The sequence below is a fragment of the Typopeltis vanoorti genome, chromosome 7, assembly GCF_054136105.1.
Source record: "Typopeltis vanoorti isolate ZY-2024b chromosome 7, IOZ_Tvanoo_1.0, whole genome shotgun sequence".
NCBI classification, from domain to species: domain Eukaryota; kingdom Metazoa; phylum Arthropoda; class Arachnida; order Uropygi; family Thelyphonidae; genus Typopeltis; species Typopeltis vanoorti.
The window spans coordinates 55,475,781-55,500,319 of NC_143555.1; the positions used below are offsets into that span (position 1 = coordinate 55,475,781).

Here is a 24,539-nt window from a genome sequence, read left to right on the forward strand (position 1 = left end):
CAACTGAGTTGGATAATGGGAATGGCTACACGATGATTTTTCTGGATTTTGCAAAGGTAGTTGACAGAATACCACATAGAACTCTGTTACACAAATTAGAACATATGGGGGATTGCTTTAAGACTAGTTATGTGGATTCAAAAGTGGCTGATGGATAGATGCCAAACAAAGTGATATATGGAGAAGCAGGATCCAGGAGAATGCAGGTGACTAGTGGTGTGCTGTAAGGTTCTCCACCAGGACCATTACTATTTAATATGTACATAAATGATATCAGAAGTAATCTGAAAGGAAATATTCAGTTGTTTACTAATGATGCAAAAGTGAGTCAAGTAATAATTAATCAAGGCAATGTGGAGAGCTTGCTGGATGATTTAAATATGTTGTCAGTTTATTGTGAAGAAATGTAGTTTTGTATTTTGGGATAAATAGATTACAAGCTTGTACCAGATTGATGGAATTGTACTCCAGGAAATACATGAAACTAGGGATTTTGGGGGTGGTAGTAGCAATTATGCAGTTGACATTTGGAGGGCATGTTGCCAAAGTAGCTGATAGGATAACTTAGCTATTGAAAAACACACTAAGAGATAGAGATAAGTTGCTATTACTCTTTTATAAGGCATTGATGCATCCACACTGGATTACTGTGCTCGGATCTGATCACCTGGGTTTCTTGAGGATGAGGAAGTAGTAGATAGGATCCAGAGGCAAGTGCTCAAGATAGTGAGTGGTCTGTAGAATGTTCCCTATAAGAACAGATTGAGAGTTTGTGGGTTGCAAAAGCTTGTTGACCAGTAGGGAATATGATAGCGTATAGGGTTTTATAGGATTGATGCAAGGGAAGTGTTTCAGCATTAGTCTAGAGCAGGGGGGGGGGGTCTTCGACGCGTGGCCTGCCGGCCATTTTGAAAAAATAACTACTTAACATTAAAAAGTGATTAAATAAAAAATAATTTCAATGAAGCTTGCAGGCCACTAAGCTATATTGCAGTATTTAGAATTGTAAGATGCTTTCCATATACACAAGGAACGCTGTGCATTTGATACTTTACATAAAATCCTATAAAAATAAATATTAAATAGACACGCTTCTTCAGCCATCTTCCAGCACCAAGCAGTATTAAGTACTAGTACTAATGTTGCAGGTAGATGGCTGAAGCAGTAGTTCATTCGATTGCGCTGTCTAGTGCCTTCCAGATACATCTCGAAGGTTCTCGATACTTCGTTATTTTCATGTGAATAGTGTGATATTCGTGTATAAGTGCACACAGGTTCATCGTATCAGCCATAGCCTATTGTGGTTTTATATTGCCAGACTTTTTTCATTAGTGTGAGACATATTCAGTGGATAATAACCGTTACACGGCCATTTTGGTTCACCTTCCATCACTATGGGTTCTACGAGTAAAAAAACGTAAATCAAGTGATTCTTGTCAGGTTTTTAATGAAAAGTGGACCAATTTGTACTTTTTTGTGCCAATAGACGATAAGCCAGTGTGTTTAATTTGTCGTGAGTCAGTGTCAGTATCAAAAGAATACAATATAAAACGACACTATGAGACAAGGCATGTGTCTAATTTCAATCACCTTCAAGGGTGGCTTCGTGAGGACAAAGTGAACCGTCTCCAAATTGATTTAAAATGCCAGCAGGGTACATTTAAAAGGCAGAGGGAAGAGAGCGAAGAATGCTTTAAAGTAGGTTATGTAATAGCTGAAAAAATTGCTAAATAATCAAAATCCTTCTCGGACGGCGAGTTTGTGAAAGAGTGTCTCATCGCTGCTGGGGATATTCTGTCCAAATAACAAGGAAATGTTTAAAAAAACAAGTTTATCTGGGGTAACTGTAGCACACATGTCGAAGAACTTGCCAATGACATTGACGGAACTTTAAAAAAAAACAGTCATCCGAATTTACGTCATATTCACTTGCTTTAGATAAGAGCACAGATGTGAAGGATACAGCACACAACTGGCTATCTTTGTCTGTGGCATTGATCAACAATTCAATGTGACAGAAGAACTGCTAGTACTCGTACCTATGAAAGGAACGACGAAAGGCACTGATATTCTTGAAGCCACCAAGAAAACGCTCCAGCATTTCGACCTCAGTTTAACCAACCTAGAGGGTGTGGTAACTGATGGTGCCCCTGCTATGGTGGGAAAGAACGAAGGGTTTGTTGCACTGCTGCTACGGAAAGAACCAGAACTAGAAGGAAAAGATTTCGTCCATTACCACTGTTTAATCCACCAGGAGAACTTGTGCACGAAAACTATTGGATTTGAGAATGTCGTGAAAGTTATTGTGACTGTTGTCAACTCCAGGAGTTTTCGACCAAGAGTGCGAAGCGGATCACAGCGATGTGGTTGATTATAGTGATGTGTGTTGGTTGAGCAGAGGGAAGGTTCTTAAAAGAGTCTTTGACTTAAGGAGCGAAATACAGCAGTTCATGCAAACCAAGGGGAATCCAATTGTGGAATTTAATGATCCGAAGTAGATGACAGACTTCGCCTTTGTGACCGACATCTCGTTGCATATGAATGACCTAAATACATGGCTACAATCCAAAGATCAAACTGGTGCACACTGTTTGATCGCATCGAAGTGAGATTTAGTGATTTTCGTAACCAGTAGTCTTCTTTAAATTTATTTTCAGTGTCATGGCTTCCAAAATGCCAGGCTCAGTGCAACTGGAGCTGCTTGAACTCCAAAACAACTCTTCTTTGAGAAAAAAATTATTCAATGTGCCCTTGCTTACATTTTACAAAGCCTACATTTCTGAGGACGCATTCCCTAATCTTCGCCGGCATGCTTTGAAAATGTGCACTTTGTTAGGAAGCACGTGAAGTCCAAGACAAGAACTCAGATTACGGACCAACATCTCAAGAATACACTGTGCATAGCGACTTCCAACATTGACAAGCTGCCCATTGACATTGTAAAAAATTAATGTTTTCTTCATTAAATTATCTTTTTTCAAGTATTGATTGTATTTACTTATCATGAACCCGACTCCTACCAATGCTCTTAAAGCTGAGTTTGTTTATTTTTATAGGATTTTATATAAAGTATCAAATGCACAGCATTCCTTGTGAATCTGGAAAGCATCTTACAATTCTAAATACTGCAGTATAGCTTAGTGGCCTGCACTGTCTGAAAGGTTGAAGACCCCTCGTCTAGAGGAAGAACAAAATGTTATCCCTAGAAGTTGAGTAAGAGTGTAACTAGTAGTAATTCAAGGACTAGCAAATGGTGAATGAATGGAATGCATTGCTAGAGACAGTTGTGGGTGCTATGTTAATGAGTTGTATTGTGTGGATAGTTTGAGTCTCTCATGATAAATCTTCGGACTCAATGGAGGTGCCCTACAATAAAACTTTTTTTTTTTTAATCTTTGTCTTAAAGTAAGCAATGTAGCCAAATTTTCTGCCTGACCATAAACACTTTCATTCTTCTTATAGAACTTATTTTCGGAATTGTGATTTTTTCATATATTAAAGTCAGATGATTTAAAGAAAAATATTAAGTAAATAATAGTACAGGTGGTATGTAGAGAAGACAAAAATCATGAATGTGTTATGGAAAGCACTGTGCTATATCATACAAATGATCTGCAGCACATAAGCCAAAAAAATAAGGTGCTGGGTTCAATTTCTAATAGATGGCATCCTGACAATCACTTTATATTATTATTAAGAAAGAGAGAGATTGTGAGAGTCGTGAACTCATTGAGAGAGGCACCAGTGAGTTATATGTGCCTCACTCACACAATCATAACTTTTCTTGAATTCATTCACATTACCTGCATCCATTCCAATCATGCACTGCTATGAGAGAAAATTCTAGCCCTTGCTCCCTTCATTACATTCATTCTCCACTTTCATGATGCCCTCTTTTCCTCTCCCCACCTTCCATAAAATGAAAAATTCCATTTACTGATGTCTTGTATGACCCTTTCAGAAGTTTGTAAGTCAATCGTATCACCCTCTCTTTCTCCTATTTTCTACTATCTTCAGTCCGCAATACCTATATCATCTTTGTACTCTTCTTTGCACACTCTCCACTGTGTTATCATCACCACAGAAACCAGAACCTGTGTACAATAGTCCAAGTGAGGTCACATCATGGCCTTATAAAGAGGCAAAATGACTTCCTTATCCTTGCATGATAAGGTTCGTTTCAGCATTGCAATTATCCTCTGTGTTGTATTTCCAATCTTTGCTATATAGCCCTTTGAACTTCTAAAACTCCAAGATCGCTAGACTAATCAATTTCTTCTAGCATAATTCCACCAACATAATATAGCATTGGATATCTTACACCAAAACTCATGACTTGACATTTACTAATATTGAATTGATAGCTATTTTTAAGTGCCCATAATTTCAGCCTATTCAAATTGAATAGATTTAAATATGATAAAATTAAAAGTAATGGATTGACACAGAAAAAATTATTTAATGTTTGTGGAATTTTTTGCTAGTTCCCTAGCCATTGTCAATTCTAGTAGTTATACATGGAGTTATCCTCCTGTGCTTGCAATTTGTAATTGTATTGACAATGGATAAGAATCCTAGCTGAAAATTCTACAAATAATAAATAATTTTTGTTAATGTAAGAATCCTTCCATTACTAATAATTTTATCATTATATTATTAAGCCTATTCACATCATTCTGCAAGTACTGCATTCCTGATTATCCTACTTATCTTTGCATCTTCAACAAATAGATGTATATATCATGTCAAATCTTTCCCAGTATTAATGTAAAGGTTGAATAACAATGGACCAAAGACCACTGGTGATCTTAAATATTACATTCCTCCATGCACCACTTTTTGATATTGGTCAGTCACTCAGCTATTCTCTTATCTAAGCTCAATTATAAGCCAATCCCATATTCTCCAATTTATGCAACAGTCTTCCATACTGTATCCTGACAAATGCCTTAAAGTCTAAAATTATCATAATATATCCATTTTCCTTATCTCATTGGTAACATTATTATAAAATGTGAGCAAGTTGCTGAAAGATGACCTTCCTTTTAGTAAGCCCATACTATTCATTATGGAGTACAGATTCTCTGTTGACAGAGAATCTGTACTCTGAATTCTCTGTAAATGAGCTTTTACTAACTTTTCCAAAATCTTCACCACCACTCCAAAGATAATGATAGGTCAGAAATTAATACATCAGTCTTTCCACCATCCTTTTGCATTGGGATTATTATTATCCCAAGATCTCATGGAGTCAAGGACTCATCTGGGAGGTCCTTTTATCACACACACAGCTCGTCGTACCGTGAACACATTCAAACTCCTTGCAGACACCACACTCTCAAGCAAGGCATTCCAATCATTTACAACTCTGCACGAGAAAAACCTGCCTCTCACTCCCCTACTCACACATTCTTTATACAGTTTCAAGGGATGACCTGTGGTTCTCCCACTATTTTCTGTTCTGTAGAACAGAAAATAGTGGGAGAACCACAGTCACTTAATAATGTAGTCAGAAACTACATTATTAAGTGACACCTCCAGGGAGTCCAAAGACTCATCGAGAGAGAGTGTGCCGACAGCATCGGACGATTGATTTCCTTCCAACTACTAACCGCGCTCAAACTTGCTTAACTTTTTGCTAGCCATTAGTAGAAGAGGCTCTATCAATCGACCAACCTTTGCTGACAGAGATTGTCGTACATTCTTTTCCATTCCTGTGGAATCTTCCTGGTTCTGTGGCTCAAATTATATAGCCTGGACCAGGCAGTTCATCTGAACACTTTTAGCATCTGTGCTGATATCTCACCAGCCCCTATTGCCACATTCTTATTTAGTTTATCAAATAAGGCAAAAATTTGCCTTATTTGATCATAAAAGAAATAGTGACAGAATTAAGCCAAGAACCATTAACAGAGAAAATAAAGAAATATAAACAATTTGATTGTGCATGTTAATAAGATGCAAATCAGAAGACTGCCCAAACAAGTACTTCAGTATAAACAGTCTGGGAAAAAGGAGACCATGTTGTCCATTGAAGAGACTTGCTAACGCCCTCTAAGCTGAAACAGATCATAATAGACCTAAATCCTTGAAATAATTCATATTAATATGGTTAGCAAGAGCTGCAAATTTTAGCTTTCTCTACTCTGGTTTTCCTCTCTCATACAAATGTTGGTTGCAACATAAGTTACACAAAAAGTTTAATTATTCATGGAATTTTAACAGAGATATTAGATGAATCTTCAGTAAAATGGTGTAAAAATTTGGTTTTCATTATCAAGATATAAATGATTTGGCTTACTTTTGAGGGTGTTTATCTAAATGATAACCATATATAGTACTGTTTTATTATATCATATGTTTTATGATTTCTATAGTCCAGAGGTCTCATTTGCCATCTTCTGCAACTAGTCCTACCAATAGTCAAAGATATTTTCGAATTCCATTTCTCCGTCCAACATGCACCCAGCGAGGTTGGTGGTATGCTCATTTTGATGGACAGTGGATTGCTCGGCAGATGGAAATTCATCCTGATAAACCGCCTATTCTTCTTGTTGCAGGTTTGACAAGTTGTTATGTATTGTTTTTGCAGTTTTAAAATAGTTTACAAGATTAAAATCTTCATTTGATAAAAATGACTGTAAGACACTTAAATACATATACACAATTATGTGAAATACTGCCAAAATGTTTACATTTTAAATTCATCTATTTCTTATTTATTTATAAATTTTCTCTATATTTTGATCATGACTAAGTTACTATCAAAAAATTAACCTTTTTTTTTACAATAGTAGCAGGAAAAGGCATGAATAGAGAATAAGGGAAAATGTTGCGTGACTAATGTAGAGAATGCGACTAATAAAATGAATGTAGAGAAGGCTGTTTTACACTTGCACATTTTAACACATTCAGAGCAAAATGAGAAATTTACCAATGCCAATTCTGGTTAACAGTAACCATGGAAATATTTATAAAAAAAAAAAAATACATGCAGCAGAAACTAAACTATTTTGAAAAACAGAGTAAACTTGGAGCGATGAATTATTAATCAACCTAGTGGCTCTCTTCTGTAAATGTGAACTGCAGAAATTAAACATTTGTGAAAGACAGATTCCAAGTTAAATTTTTGGGAGCATTTTAAGGACACTACCAAAAACATGAAACAGTGTTAGTTGCATTGATGTAATAGCTGCTGAAGTAAAGTAACACCATGAATGAAAACATTTCTTGAATACTGAGATGATATTTGTAATAATTTATGCCAAAAAAGAATGGAGATTCAAGCATTGTCAAAAGTAAGGCTAGAAGCAGTGGTGTAGCTAGAGCTTTTGCCGCCCCTCTCAATACACACCAAAAATACTACAAAAAGTCAAAATTACATAGAGGGAAATAAATTAAAACATTTTTTTTTTTTTTTTTTAAGTAAAACTTTAATTTCAACATTCCAAAATGTTATTTTTCTTGCTTTTCTGTTAGCAAAATCGTCGATGATTGGCGAAGTCTATTTCATAGTAATGTAGGTAATTAATTCTTAATCAATTTTATTTAGAAAAACTCCTCTCACAACTAGAAATTGTGAGGAAAATTCGCAGTAGTATTACAATCTGTGGAAATGAGTTTTCGAGACTGTATTTTAGAATTAATTGCAAAAGTTCAAAGTGTCGCCAGGGGCGGACTCCTCCCCTCTGCCCAGAAGAAATGCTTTTTTGCAAAAAAAAAAAATGAAACCACATTTAGTTTTACTAGCATGGAAATTAACAGTTATCAGCATTTAAGGATTGAAGATGATATTCTGAAAGTTTTTTGGTTGATTTTTGAAGGACATTATTTGTCAAATGATAGGGTAAAGCACAGTAAACTGTCTTCTGCAAAATGATGGATTTGTTTTATAAGCAAATCCATCATTTTGCAGAAGTAAATAAAAGAAATGGAAAACCCATGTTAAATAATTTCAATCTCTAATGGTAAAATTTTCACCTATGTGTCGTATGTACATGAATGGAACAGCATAATATACATTAACAGAAAGATTTTAGAAAGCACCACAACAGATTTAGTATGGTAACCAGTCAACAAATTCCTAATTATAAATATATATATATATATCTACAGCCAGTTCCCAGTTTATGTAAAATTGATATTCTGCAATCTTTATACAACTCTGGTTTAATTCCTTACCCATTATTCACACCCCATTGTTAACATGTTTTAAAAGTTGATTTTGTTAGTTTCACTCATAGAATTATCACACAAATTGGATTTCAATATATATATATAATTATTAATCTGAGTAATATAATACAGTACAAATAATATGATAAAGTAGAAAAGAAATTAATTTGGCCATTCAGCCACTTATGAAATTATCTAAAGATGACTGAACATGTCTTGTTTCTTCTCTTTATAAAACTGTCCATAACAGAATAACACATCATCTATTTCTGTTTGGACTTTCAAGAACCTTGAGGTATTATGATCCACAAATACTAAAAATGTATACCATAAGTGCATGCATGCAAACATTAAAATATAGCACATCTGTGTTGAAAGCAAGCCTGAGGAAATTCGACACGTGTCACATGGGCTGTGTCTTGCAGAAGATGCTGTTACATGACATGCAAGTAACATAGGTAGGTTAATTAATTTTTATAATTCTCCATTTTCTAGCCCTTTTACAATATTTTATGTAAGTCAGGGACTGTGTGTGTTATTTTTATATTAATCCCATACCCATAAAGTAAAAGAACCTATAGACACATCAGTAAAATATAGCATGTCTGCTATATTTTAGTGATGCAAGTGAGGATTGAGGAAGAAGGTAAGTATCTACCTGTATGTGTAGGTTTTCTGTAAATAGAGAAAGCCAGGGATTCATCTGAATGGCTTGTAATCAGAGTGTCTAGGAAAAGGAGACTGTTGTTGTTTTCCTTTTCTAAGGTAAACTGGATTCTGGGGTGTCATTTGTTTAAGTGTGTTGCAAAATTGTGGAGTGTATCCAGGCCATATGCGAATACATCATCCATATAGCATAGCCAAACAGTGGGTTTATGTGGGGCAGAGTTCAAGACTTTTTCTTTAACAGTCTCCATAAAGAAGTGGGCCAGGGCTGGAAAGAGAGTGGAGAACCCATGGCTATCCCCTGTATCTGTTTGTAGAATTTTCCTTGGCAAACAAAATAGCCTGAGTTCATGGTGAACTGTATTAGGGCTGAGATATTGGAAGGAAATTTGGCTTGAATGAGCTTTAAGGTATCTTTGAGTGGGACATTGGTGAATAAGGAGGAGACATCAAAACTAACCATTATGTCATTGTGTTGGAGTGAGAGGTTTTCTATACTTTCTTTAGAGTGGGCTGAGTTTTTTTTTTTTTTGTGTGTGAAGATGTGTTGCCAGTATATTGTGTGAGCACTTTGGCTAATTTTGTACGTGGGAGAATCAAGGCCATCCACAATGGGACGTAATGGTACATTTTGCTTATGGATTTTTGGTAGTCCCTATATCCGGGGACTCTGGGACCAACTTCATTTGCCTTTCTTCAGCCTCATTTGCTTAGTGTGAGTGCCTGCATGCACCTATCATTGTTTTGTTATCCCTGAAGATGGCAGTGTACCATTGCTGAAATACAGGTAATTATTAATTAAAGTTTTTATAATTAATAATTTGTTGTCATTTCCTAAAAAATTATGTCTAACCAACGTATAAGCTTATCTACGAGAAACTCATAATATATTTGTACTGTGGGTGGGTGGGCGGGCGGGCTAAGAATTTTTTTTTTCTTATATATATATTTATTTACAGAGTAATTGACTTGGTTAAATGACATGTTTAAAATATATATATTTATATAGCCCAGAAACCTTGGACCTAAAGACCAGACATTGAACTTTTTCAGGCCTACACTAAGTAGTCTCAAAGTAGGCACTGAAATTCATTTCCCACCTAAGATGATCACAAACATTCATGCCACAGTTGAATTCAAACCCACAGCCTTTTGAAGAGTAGATATGCTAACCATTCAGCCAAATCCGGCTGGCAATTATATGTATCCACACTCATCTATATGTGTTTTGTAGAATTAGGAATTTGTTGACCATTTTGTTACCTCTATTACCTCAAGAACTATTACAGTGCTATTTGGATATTATGCTGTTCCATTTCCATACTGAAGATACCGTTTATACACAGGTGAAAAATTTAACCATTAAAGATTGTTATTTAACATGAGTTTGCCGTTTGTTTTTAGTAGTATACATTGGATTTGCACTGAACTGGAGAGGGAAGAGAAGGTGAGAGAATAGAGCCTGGTGGAACCTCAGCCATTAGTTACAAAAGTTAGAGGATACATATCTATCCATCCACCATCGCATGTAATGTCTGGCAAGCTACCATCCCAGTTGCACAAATCAAAGACAGACCACCTGATAGGAATGCTTTGTGCCAAATATCAGATGTATTATTTATCAGGAATACCTACTTGAGATTCCCCAGACTTTTCCATGGCATTTACCAGACATACTAGAAGGATTTTTCGTATACAGTAGAACAGGGGATGGAGCAAGGACAAGGGGCCATCCCTAGATGTCGCAAAAGAAAGTGCGAGTAAGATGATGAGAAATGGCTTCTTGTATGTAGGGTAGTTGGACAATGTGGTGGTAAAGGTGCAGACAGTGAATGGTATGACAAAATTTGTTTTGTTAAAGCTGGGCCTCCCATGATGAGGTTGATAACACATTTGTCCAAAGGTGGGTGACAATCAAGAAGCCCAATGTTGATCAACATCAATAGAATCAATACTGACAGTGATTTACTAGTTGAGATTTCTTGGTAGCACAGACGTTGACTGTTCATGGTTGTAGCCATTATTTTAGAAAAAAAACTGAATGAGAGGATGGTAATTTGTCGCTATTCTTAGAAATGTATTGAATATGTAATAATATGAAAAACTGCAGGATAGATACTAGTAAAACTGAAGAGAATACAGGCAGTCCCTGGCTTACATAAATTTGACTTGAGTAAATTTGGACGTGTGCAAATTATCCTGAAATTGTTAGAAAACTGGTTAATTATAAAAATTTTACTTAACCCAACTATGTTATTTGCATACTATCAAACAGTAGTCATCCACAAGGCAGTCCACGTGTGCTTTCCTCACTATCTTGCTTTCAATGTGGATGTGCTATTTTTTCCTGTTTTAGGTGCTGCATATTTTGTGTTTGCATAGAACCTTGTGCCTCATGATTCTTAAAAGTCCAAAGAGAAATAACATATTAGCCTGTTAATGGGAGATTTATGAAGTGAAGAAACAATCCACTCTTCAGTCATCTCTTGATACTTTCACAAGGAAGGGTGAACAGCCAAATTAAACTTTTTTTTTCTCATACTATTACTAAAATTATATTACTTTTCATTAATATTTACATATTGAAATCCAATTTGTGTGTGAATTCTGTGAATGAAATTAAAAGAAATAACTTGTAGAACATGTAAATGCACTACTTTGTAAACACATAAGCAATAGGGTATGATTAGCAGGTGATGGGATTAAATCTGACGTAAAATTAGAGAAACATAACTCATATGTAAGTGCAGGACTCTCTGTAAAAAGCTGTGAGAGTCATCTGTAAAGCATAAATCTTCAGAACAATTGGAGAAATGCCATCAGTTGGGAAGCTCTTTGTTATGATATTTGGACAAAATTCTTCTAATCTCTTTCTGACAAAAAGAAATCAAAAGACATTGCACACATTTAGAATGACAGGAGGACATTTACAACATATGTTGGTAAAATAACTGGAAGACAAATAAGAAGCAAGGAGAGAGTAGATCATCAATAGGCAATGATACAGTAGAACTATTATTATTCATGATTTCCATGAAGTTACTAGCCTCATCATGGGAGGCCCAGCTTCAACAAAACAAATTTTGTCATTTTATTCACTTTCTGAACCTTTACCACCACACCAGGTAATGTATTTCATTGTCCAACTACCCTACATACAAGAAGCCATTTCTCATCATCTTACTTGCACTTTCTTTTGCGACGTCTAGGAATGGCCCCTTGTCCTTGTTCCATCCCCTGTTCTACCATATGAAAAATCATTCTAGTATGTCCTGTAAATGCCAAACTGTAATTTTGCATGCCTTGTACACAGTCCCAATATCAGTTTTTTTTTTTCTCTATATGTATTCCTTTCAAATCCCAGTGACCAGAAAAACAGATGTTCAGAGTAAACTCTGTCCTGCAAACCTTGGGTTGAATTCGCAAGTCTGATTTTTGGGTGTTCCATTTATACATGTAGTGAAATATGTATGCCCCAAATCACCTTGATTGAAGCTTTTCTTCTAAAAAAAAAAATAACTGCTCCAAAGTGGTAATAAATTCTTGACTGAATTTCTTCAAATGGAACAAAGATTTAATCATGGTTGCAGCTATCATAATTTTTTCTTATTTCAGAATTCTTATATCTGTAACAGCAAACTGAATTCAATCCTCAAACTATTCCAATACCAAAAAGAAAAGAATTTAATAAAAAGATCTCTGTATCATATACGAAATAACTTCGTATATGATACAGAGATTCATAACATGTACTTAAAACTAAATTGGAGATTGAGATCAAATCACACAATGAGTAATATATGTACAACTTAGTTCAATTAGACATCAGTATTTTAAAGAAACTAAGAAAAGCAGCATTCATCATTTTGTTGTTGTTTTTTTAATTCTGTTAAAAATCAACATCTTTCTTTGTACATGAAAGATGCTAAAGAAAAGACTTTTTGGGCCCGTGACAAGTCTGTGGTCCGGGCCCCACTTAAAAAAATGCATCACTTTTGTTTAATAAAAAAAAGTCATATAAAACATTCATTTAAGAAAAGTGTACAATAATTCAAATTTCGGTACATTGCATACCATACAAAAATTAAATAAAAAGAGAATTTTTAAATTTTTATTGCCTCATCCACTTCCTCACTTTATGGTTAGCGAAATCTTTAATCACCTCGTTATAATCAATTTTCATTGCCAGGTCATGTTCTATTGATAGCAAAGCTAAGCCATTTAATCTTTCCTGGAGCATTGATGATCTACAGAAGCTCTTTATTGCTGAAAGTTTACTAAACGCTCTTTCACCTTCAGCAACTGTTACTGGTATTGTGCAAAAAATTCTGATTGAAGTACATATTTTGGGAAAAACACTTGAAGTCGAAATTTATAAATGGTATTTAATAAATCTAGTCCTGGTATAACATCTTTAAACGTGGCGTTATAAATCTTTTTTATGTGATAGATTTCGTCTTTCGAATATTTATTTATTAAATTATTGCACGAGTCAGAAATTTCTTGATGATTCATTGGTTGAAAATTTAATTGGTGAAAATAAATTCTGAATGGGTTTTAAAGATGTGAAATGCATGTGAAGTTGGAAAATAATTGTATCCAGTATAACAAATTATACAGTTCTTTTAAAATGTTCTTGTGTATCATTCCCATCTGCACTTTCATCTGCTAGCTTTATTCTCTTCGCTTTCGACATTTGCGGTTATTCAATTTCAACAAATGTAGCTTCAGAGAGAACATCTTGCCACTTATTTCTAAAATGTTCAAGTTCTTTCAGAAGAGACTCAACATTTGCTGTTGCAATATCAATCGATATGGTACATGATTGCAATATTTTATTTCGGCTAAAGATTTTACTTAGACAGACGGCTAAAGAGCTTAGCGTCTGTCTAAATCAAAACATAGTATCATTCTCGATATGCCATTATCCTTTATCATTGTTGTATTATTACTAGAATTAAAACCATGCATTATAAACACAGTTATATGACACGACGGTCGGGCCCGTGACAAAAGTGTCAGATGTCACCCCCTCTCTGCGGCCCCTGCTTTCATGTAATACTTTCCTTCTCCTTCATATCTGATTCACATTCCATTTAAGTCATGAAGGAAATGGCGGTGAGTTACTACTACAATTTATCACGAATGAGCTCTCTTGAAAACTGGAACTCGCACACCTTGGGTAAAATAAGTAAATGTTATTTTTGAACTATATATATGCAGTGAAGAATATATATTATATAATGTAACAGTTTAATTTTTTTATAAAGTAGTTAATCATTTGCATTTTTTTTTCACAGTATAAATTATAGTAACAAAAAAGTTAAAATTTATACAAATGAAACAATGTTTATATAAAGATATATTTTTTAATATAAAAATAATTAAAATAAATTTCAGTTGGATAGGTATAAGAATAGTTTACTAAATTTTGAAAAGATTTTTTATTTCTTAAAATATTCAGAATGATTTTTATGGCTCTCAAACATTATATTAATGTTCTTGATACCTTCAGGCAAACATGATATACAGATGTGTGAACTGAAGCTTGAAGACACAGGCCTTACTCGTAAAAGGGGAGCTGAAATTCTTGAGCAAGATTTTGAAACTGAATGGAAAAAACATGATGGAGAAGTATATATTCTCAATCATCAAGACACTAAAAGGAAATGAAAATTGAGTTATCAGTTGGGAATCTTTCCAGATCACATTCCTACCATTGATTTTAAATTAAGTATGATAAATGAGAATTTATGTTGGATATCTTTAAAGGATTTGCTAAAAATTACTGTTTCCATGCATTACAAAAATTATGTTATCTCTGAGAATAATGTCATTAATCTGTATATGTGAATTTATTATAGCCAATTTTTTTTTTTTTTTTTTCACATAATTGGGAAAGAAGAAAAATTGTCTCACAGCTACGCGCTGCTAATGATTACTAACAATTGATTGTGGGAATGGGTGCAAACTTTTGTATCAAACTTTATATCAAGAAGAGTATTACTGACAAACCCAAATATATAAGCATATTGAGAGTATGAATTTTGAATTTCTTTAATGAGTTCGGTTTAACTTGCATCAACTGTGCATGTGGCTCTTACTAACGATGTGTAATCAGCAAAAAATGTGTAATTCTGATTTGTTAAAAACATTTGATGATGAGGAAAAGCAAAGGGTAAAGGCAGTTTGCACGTAAAGAATAATATGTCAGAATGTGCTCTCAAGATTATCATATTTATTATGCAGATGAACAAATCTGTCTGAATATGTCTTCCTACCATTTGCCAGTGCTTATTGTGAATTCTATAATCAAGAAATAAATACTTCTGTTTTCTTATTACATAGTAACTGATGTCATGAGATTTCATAATATCATGTCAGCTGAGTTTCTTGGGGACCAGGAGATGGTAGAGAAGATTCAAAACCAAGTGATTAAGCTGATGACAGGTCTGTGGAATGCTCTTATGAGGATAGGCTGAACTGTGTGGGTTACAAAGTTTGCTTGATGGACATACATAAAACATACATTACATAGCAAATATTTGTCAAACTGTACATGTAGGTTTATGCATCCATTGATTTTCAAAATATTTGTGAAAGAAAAATAACAAAAAAAAAAAAAAATAGCTTTTCTTTTTTGAGAGGAAGGTGGCAACTGTGAACTAAACAAAAATTTTCATATTTAATAACTGAGATTACCCTTCATGCAGGAAGAATCTTTGGTTTGCTTTTTGTTTATGCATTAGCTGCACTCAAAACTTGGTTATTTATGATTATGACCGTTTCATAAAAATCCTACCTATAAAAAATGTAGGGCAACCTAGTAAATGATATTTGAGATTAAAATTAAAAAAAAAAAGATTATTAGATCTTCAAATGGGATTAAAAAATAAAAAAAACTGGCAATTCTTCTGATCTCTTTGATTTATGGCTTGTTGAAAGTTGTACAGAGCTGATGCATTATATCATAAATGCAATTTATTGCCCCATACATTTTGTATCACTGTGAATGAATTAAGAATTTTTTTATTTATTTCTTACATAATCTAGAAACACTGCAGTAGAGACTAAACATGAAACTTTTCCCAAGCCAGTGACACATAAATAATATACATTGAAAGGAGAAGGTTTTTTGTTATCTTTGAAACACACACTGGCCTGAAGAGTGATCTCAGCTATTAAATATGAAAATTTTTCTTTTAGGACACCTACCTCTCAAAAAGGAAAAGCTTTTTTTTTCTCCTTTCACCAATGCATACAGTGAAGTCTGTCATGAATACTGGAGCATCCAAGGGTAAGAGATTGAGACTTTAAATTGCACAAATCTTGAATGCAAGGACTGTGCACTGGTACTAAATTTGAATCAGATTCTAAATAAGAGGTGAATATGTGAAATTTTCACACATTTTCCTCCTATTTAGAATAAGTCCAATGCCTGCTTTTTTGCTCCTTTATTTTATGGTTATATAAGAAAAAAAATTGTTATCTAGGTAAGTAATGGAAGAATTCATTAAACTCTTAGATTGAAATAAATCCAAAAAGTTTGTGGATAAACCAGTTATTCCTGAAGCATGGCAAACAACACAGAAGCTTACAGATGATAACACTCTCATGGCACATCTATATTGAATCAAGTATGAAAATTACAGTTTGTTAAGCAAGTTAAAATTACTTCTTACAGATTAATGTTTCTGATATACTGTATGGACAATATCATTGTCCATAAAGTTCCTGAGGTTAAAATATTGTTTCCAAACAAGAAGCACCTTGAAGTTAGTACTCAAAAAACATCAGCAATAATATCAAATTCTTTATTGTATTATTCCATCTTCTCTTTCATGTCAGGTTCAGTGGATGGCCTGTCATGACCTATTCTGAAGCACCCTTCATGATATTCATCTTACTTTTACATAATTAGCAACAGCTCTTCCCATAGTTACTAGTGATGCACCTTAATAATTTCAATAAAGCATTAACATTTTAGCAGAGAAAAGAATTTGATAGTTGACCCAAAGTGAAATTTGTAACTTCTGTAACCTGAAAGTAATAAAAATTAGAAATGCCACTGCATTCCATCACAGCTGCTAGAAATGCCTCTACATAAGTTATCTATAATTTAGTAGGTATGGAGGAATTATTTGTCCCATACAGTGATAATAAACACTTATAAAGACTAGATAATAAGTCCATGAATTCCAGACTGTAGTTATTATTCATGAATGTATCCAAAGATCATGTTATTACATGAGCTTTCACAGCATTATAACACCTTTTTGTGATTTGATAATAAAAGACTGTAATCAGCACAGTTTGCTATGGAAACTTGAATTATGATTCAGGAAGGAGGATACCACCCTAAAACGAGACAAGATATTATTATTTACTTGATCTGAACAAAACTAAACATTCTTCTTCCCTTCATTCACTTTACAAGGGAGCAAGTTTTTACTTTTAAAATTTAAGACAGAGCTCAAGCGGATGCCTTTTTAAAAAAAAATAATAATAAATATCAATGCAACATACAGTGAACTGGTTTTATTCTATAACTGAAAAAGATTAGTTTATTCATCACACACACAAAACACATCACTCCCACAAGTGTTCAAATACTTCCCATGGGAACCATTAATATAAGGCAGCTATAAAAACAAAAAAAATGTAAGCCAGTATAAATTTTAGTATATGATGCTAGGCTTTTTAATATCACTTGTGTTATATACTACTTGTATAATTTGGTATTATCCTTGAATATTTCTTGTTTCGCATACTAGTTAAGATTGAATAAGCTAATACTATACCAATGTTTGTTTGGAGAGCTCACATTTTTCCACAGAATAAAATTACTTTTGTAGTAAGTAGCTTATTTATTAAAAGTGTATTCTCTTCCCGTTTTTAGTACTTTTGTATATTAAACTTAATAAGTCACTACAAAAATTTGCAAGCCATTTCAGTTTTCATTTTAAATGGACCACTTGCTGGAACAGAACATGCTGAAATTATATATTGCATTAATTCCACTCTATAAGGATGGAATTTAATAATATCTAATACTTAGGATCTCTGTTAAACCTTGTCAGATTGTTTTCAAATTTGATTCTGATCAAACCATCTATTATAGTAAAATAAAATTGTCCAGAATACATAAACCAAAAACAGACTGACTTGACATGCACATGCTATAAGTAGTAACAGTAACATACTTGTCACTTTTTTTTTTACAAAAGCATTGTCACAGATTCAAATTTAGCTCTGAGTAATTTATAATACTGTATGTATATAAAGATTTATAAAAGCCATTACTGTCAGTGCAGTGGAGTGAATTCAGTACTGATTACTAGCTTTTATCATTAAATTGGTCCTTGGTTATAGGTCTCTCTTAGAATGAAGATATTCCTACTTTTTTTTCTCTCTCTCTCTCTATATATATTTTTTTTTGGGGACCATTTTAATGATAAAATTAGATTTAAAAAAAAGAGTTATGTTTACACCAAAAAATGGCTTTAGGGTTCAGTTAATGTGATATTGATGCCATTATACAAAATGCATTGTTTGTGTACAATCAAACTATTACAGATACCGATTTCCATTCTTAGTTGCTTTTTTAAATGAAATTTATGGTAGAATAACAACTGGACTTTGAATTATTTTAATGAAACATTGTATAAGCTTTGAGAGCTTCCATAAGTTAATTAGTGTGGTATGTTAATTTTACTTAAAGGTTGTTAATAGCCACAGCTAAAATTATTTATAAACTTGAATTTGCCAATGTTAGCTTTATTCATTACATCATTACCAATTTATCCACCTGTCATATAATGTGCTAGAGATGGGGAGATATTTCATTTAAGTTCCTAAATAAAGATTTGCTGATTTGTAAATACTTACTGTCATCACAGATAATGAGAAAATGCTTTGCAGAAATGTGTACGTATTGCTGTGACGATCTGTTATATGCAGCACTTTACTAATCAGGAATTTTCTGCCTTATTTAATGTGGTGACTTTCTTATTTGAATACAAACATATTGATTTTTGTATTTTTATGATTTTCTTTACCTACGTGACTCCACATTAACTTAACAGTTATGTGTTAAATTTAAATGGTTTGTATTCATTATGTCAGCTACCTCTATTAATATTTTTGACCTAGTACTTAAAATTTTAAGTAAAGAAGTGCAGTTTAATTTTGTCATTATATTTTAATAACATAACTCATAGGGACCATAGGAATCATTTTTTATAGTGGGCAGTTTACTATTGTGAATATCTTTTAGCTTAATGTTATACCTGTGAGCACTGATCAAGACTTTTCAGTAGTGAGTGAGTTTGTCATAGCAATGTCTGCTGTAGGAAAAATCAATTGTTTTTTTTAGTAATAATTCTTTTATTAGTAAAATATAAAAGAATTATTGGGGGGAGGAGCTATTTAGCAAAGTTAAAATTGGGGACCAGTAAAGGTTTGTATTTTGATCAATCTTTATGTAAATAAATTAGATATCTTTTTGAGGCAGAACCTTTTTGAAATTATAATATTTAATGTACTCCATGTAAAAGTTTTGTATAAACCTTATTTTGTAAGCCTAAATCAAGATATATTTCTGGTAACTATAATCTTTGTTTAACCAGTCAGTGGCAAGGTCAGATCTGTAAGATCCTTTCACTCTGAGCACGGCATACCTTGTTATAATTTTGTTGCTACTTTTAATATATAGTGTCTCTAATAAATGGGTGTAGATAATCATTTATTTATTCATTCACATATGTACTGGTTGTGTATGTGAAAGTCTGTCATATCCAATGAAGTCATTAGCATATATTTGAAAAAAAGTATTTTTTTAAATGTTTTTAGGCCCCAACTAAATTGATCATCTCTATGATAAAACACTTTTTTTTTTTGTTTCATTTTGTGATTGTATTTTCTATTATTATTTTTTAATCTAAAAATTAGTTGAAAAATAAGCAAAATGAAACACTTGATTTTAGCTGTCACCAGAAAAGAATGATAAAAAACATTGACATTTTCTTATGATGATAGGGATAGTAATTTTTCTGGCAATTATTTATACAAGAAAAACACATTCATTTAATCTTTTTTTTTTTCAAATCTGTCAGATTTATTCCAATAATTGTGATAAATTTTCACCCTGTCACTGAAAGGTTAAATTATCAAGTTAACTGTTGTACATATATAATTGTCTGAATTATATTTTTTGAGGTTGTCATTATAGAGATAGATGTTTTGAGAGGAAGTTCTTTTTATATATATATACATACATACATACATAGTCTTCTTTCTCTCCTACTCAGATATTTATTTCGAACTATAAATCAAATGAATGTAAAATTAAACTTGATTTTATATAGCAGTGGAGAAAAAATATAATTTCAATATAATTTGAAATTAGTATATCTTCATATACTGATTGTATCTGGAAAAGCTCAGTGTAATTAAATTTTTGTTATTCTGGTTTTATTCAAGAACATATATTTTGAGTGTTTTGAAGTTTCAATTTAATGTAGCTCCTATTAAATTCAAATATAAGTAATTATAACAAGCTTATTGTGTTAAGCTTGCTGTAATTACTTATTTTTATTTATATTTATGTAAATTTGTTTATTACTGTGATTTAAAAATGCAGATGTGTTAGCTTATCTTAAAAAGGGTAGAAAGTATATTTTTTGATTTGCTGAAATTAAATTTGTTCATGTTGTAAACAAAGGGACTTTTGTCTGAAATAAAATGACTGGATATAAATATTAATTTTTTTTTGTGAAGTTATTAAACATGAAAACAAAAAAACTTATACTATATGCCTGGTTTAACTGTACGATTTCTTATTTAATTTTGAAAGAAAAATTAAAGAAACTTTTTTGGAAGCAATTGCTATATAAACCAATAAGATACCAAAAGAGCAGAAGTTATATTTTCCATTCGGCTACACCTTCCTATTCGGGAGAGGAGAGGGTATCAATCACAATAACTCTCACAAAACTTTTCTAGAGGAGTGATTTGGTGATAGGATGCTGCGAGATGAATTCAAAAATCAAGGAGGCGACACCCATAAGAATTCTTCTTCATGGAGCTGGTGGCCTAATAGTGACCAGGAATAGCATCCCTTAACCTCCCTACTGGCCAAGGTGGATGAAATAGTGAGGCCAAATTGCACTTCTTATCCATGTTATTCAACGGGTGTTACAGACAGGGGAGCACCGGCCATGTGTGCGATGCACACAGGCACCAAAGAAGAGGAAATATTTTTAAAAAAAAACTGGTTTTTTAAGTGATTTTTCATTGGGGGGGGGGGGGGATAGGGATGCCAACTGAAGTTTTGCACACAGGCGCCGGACACTACTGGCGTGTCCCTGGTTACAGAATCATATCCAGACGTCTATAGATGTCATGGCCAGTTGGGGGGTTAACACCCTGAAACCTTCAGCATCAGTAAAGCAGGATCTCAACTGTCATGAATCTTTTGCACCGCTGCAGGTGCAAAAATCTATACAACAGTAAAGAACATGAAAAGAGACTCTAGGTTCAAAAAAATCCAAGTGCACTAACTGCACTCAAGAACATCCAACATATTCTCAAGCATGCTAAAGATTTTCATCTTTAGATTCAATGATCAAGACAGAGCAGAGCATTCTATATCAGGAGACAAAAAATGAAGTGTAGCACACCATTGAAAAAAAAAGTAAAGAGATATTAGCATGCATGGGTATCTCACCTTCTCAATTATATCATCTTTGAATGCTATGATTTACTGTGCATTTCACTAGAAAAAAATTAAAATGGCCTTAGGCTTCCTGAAGCATTTACCACAAATGATCCAAGAAAAATAAAGACCATCTCACCCAGTCACAGATATGCCTCCAGAACTAATAGACAAGATGAATATCTCCATGGCCCCAGGGTCAAACCAGTATCCTGGATGAAATTAAATTTCATGACATCTTGAATATTTCTCCAGAGGAGGAAGAGGACACTGGCTGTCCACAATTCCCCTCCAAAAAAAAAAAAAACGAACAGTTTGCTGTAGTGAATACTCTTCTAAATTCTGTTATAAAAGAAAAGTGTGTTCTAAATCCACACAAGGTTACATTTTGGTGTAACCCACACAAAACTTTCCACTTTGTTGCATAAGCTGGTGTGCATTTTCCTTCAAGAGATCTATTAGAAACCTGGTATATCTTTGTCATCAACAGAACATGATAGTAAGTGGACCTGTCCACTGAGGAGTTACAACCATCAGAGCCATACATACACTTTTCCCAAGGTGCTAGAGCTCCTTGAGAAAAGCATTTATCGCAAATGATCCAAGAAAAATAAAGACCATCTCACTGAGTCACAGATATGCCTCCAGAACTAATGGACAAGATGAATACCTCCGTGACCCCATGTTCAAATAAAACTTGATCCTACCTAGGGCCCTCCCTCATTGTTTGGGGCCTTAAATTGTCCCTAATTTGGAGGGGACCCAGCTAGAGCCTCATGCATAGGTATGGCCCTGACAATCGTACCCCATTCCAGCAAGTATAACTCAGTGCTAACAGAGGTCGTTTCCAGCCATTTGCTTCTCAGCAGAACCTTTTATTATTGATACGCTGCATTCGTCTGCCACTTTGTGAAAATATATCCCAAGATGACTTGATGATCTTGCAGTTGCCATCTACTATATTCATAATAGGGGATTTAAATAGCCACACTACTCTGGTGTGGTGTACAAACTAGTTCAGAGAAAGGGTTGTCAAAATAATCTTCCTTCTGAACACTGGAAGTAACACTTTCTTCCATATACCTAGCTATCGGCATAAAAGTTTGTTCACCATTCCTCTTTTCACTGTTAAGTGGAAAGTAGAAAACAACATCCATGCCAGTGATCATTTTCCTGTAATATCCACTCTCTTACTAGGACACCATGTACTCAATCATAGCTATCATCACAATGGAAAATAATACTAGCTACCACCACTGCAGTACACAAAACTTCTTCAGTTTCTACCTTTTCCCAAAATAATGTTGAATTCAGGATGTACATTAGCCAAGCACATTGCTTCAAATGTGCTTTGTTGTTCTAAAAATTGAGATGCAAGAGGAGGAATTCATCATAACATATTTATATTAATTTAAATGTCTTTATTTATAAAATTTTACAAATTAATGTAAGTGATTACATTATTAATAAGTTATGATGAATGTGCTTGAGTACAACCACCGTCAGAACCAAAAGGACTTGTGTATCCAGTGCACATCTTCCATTTCTAGAACAAGCAGCACCAAAGAAGTTGGCAATAAAATTCAATCCTGGAACACAACTGCTGATGCCCTTGGAAAGAACTTTGCCAAACATTGACAATATTTTCATACACTCCCAAATTCCTGGCACCAAAATGAAAAACATCCGATCCATCTCTGTGAGTACTCTTAAACACTACAACAGGCCATTCAAGAGAGAGAGAGAGACAGACAGACAAAATGAAAGCTACTTAGCTTCATTTTCATCCACACACTGTAGGTTCAGGTGGCCACTCAGCAATCAGGCTGGTATATAATGACAATTTTTTTCAATGTACCACCAGGTTCGCAAAGAGTACACCCATCATGTGGGCCTGATGATACGCTGACAAGATTTTTGCCATTTGGAAACATACAGATCAATTGTCCTAGGATTAAACTTATTCTTGATAAAGACTCGCAAGAAGTACTGGACTTTCTCAATATTTGACTCCAACATGAAGTTGATCTTTCTCTAGACACAATGTGTATGAATTGGAAAGCATACCTGCTCCCTGTCTAATAAGCTACAGGTTTGAATCCCAATGTGAAAATAAATGTTGGTGAATGATGAAATTCTAGTCCAGTGTGAGTTTAGAATCCCTGCAAATTTGAGATCTGAGCTTGCTTGAAAACAAAGTTCCATGTTTGGTCAATGAAGCAGGGTTTTCAGATTATGTAAAAAAAACATATATTAATAAAATATAAAAAACTTTGCACACTTTTTTTTTTCTTTCCTTAGAATTGACAGGAAAGGCACCTTTTGCTGACATAACACCAAAACGTGGTATGAACGTAAATTTAAGGAGGCCTGCGAAATTTTTATCAACCACCCCAGTCTTAACAATAATGATGGTCTAAAAATCCCAAGAGTATGGAAAGCACATACTCTACCCACATAACCATTTTTGTCTAAGAGACTAAGTAATCCAGGATCTTAACTCTAATATAACAACTCTCATGTTAAATTTCACCACTTTTGATGTAGGGTTCCCCCCACTAGAAGTAAGGCTGATCAAATCATAGTCTCTTTGGCATACTTTTTGAAATGTAATATAGCTTGTCTCTGTGTACGTGCTCCAGATGATGACCTTAATATGAAGGTTGAAACATCAGGGAAATTAAAGTAATTAATTCTAACACAGTTGTAGTCTCCATAATTTGTCTGATATGAATGCTGATCACCATGTAACACTAAAGGATTTGCACACTCCTGGTATACTAGTGTACCATGATTTGTTATGAGTCACAGCATATGTTCCTATGAAGCTCTTCTCCAACTGAAAATCTTACTTAGTCACATCACTTTGTCTCTCAATGGTGACAGCCCCCTCCCCCATCTGCAACACAAAAATGAAATCTCAGAAATGCACTGTGAGACTTCTCAGGAAGTTTCAGCTCACTGGTGCCTTAAAACTCATGAC

General features: G+C 33.8%; 1 protein-coding gene across 1 annotated transcript in view; it reads left to right on the forward strand.

Annotated features, from left to right (window-relative positions):
- jar (Myosin heavy chain 95F jaguar) overlaps positions 1 to 20,592 on the forward strand; it is a 517,008-nt gene extending 496,416 nt beyond the window's left edge. Inside the window, exons 25-26 of the mRNA XM_090395608.1 lie at positions 6,378 to 6,560; positions 14,357 to 20,592. Of these exons, the coding sequence (XP_090251734.1) occupies positions 6,378 to 6,560; positions 14,357 to 14,514 (341 nt within the window). The 3' untranslated portion in view covers positions 14,515 to 20,592. The remainder of the gene's footprint in view (positions 1 to 6,377; positions 6,561 to 14,356) is intronic.
- The last annotated feature ends 3,947 nt before the right edge of the window (positions 20,593 to 24,539 follow it).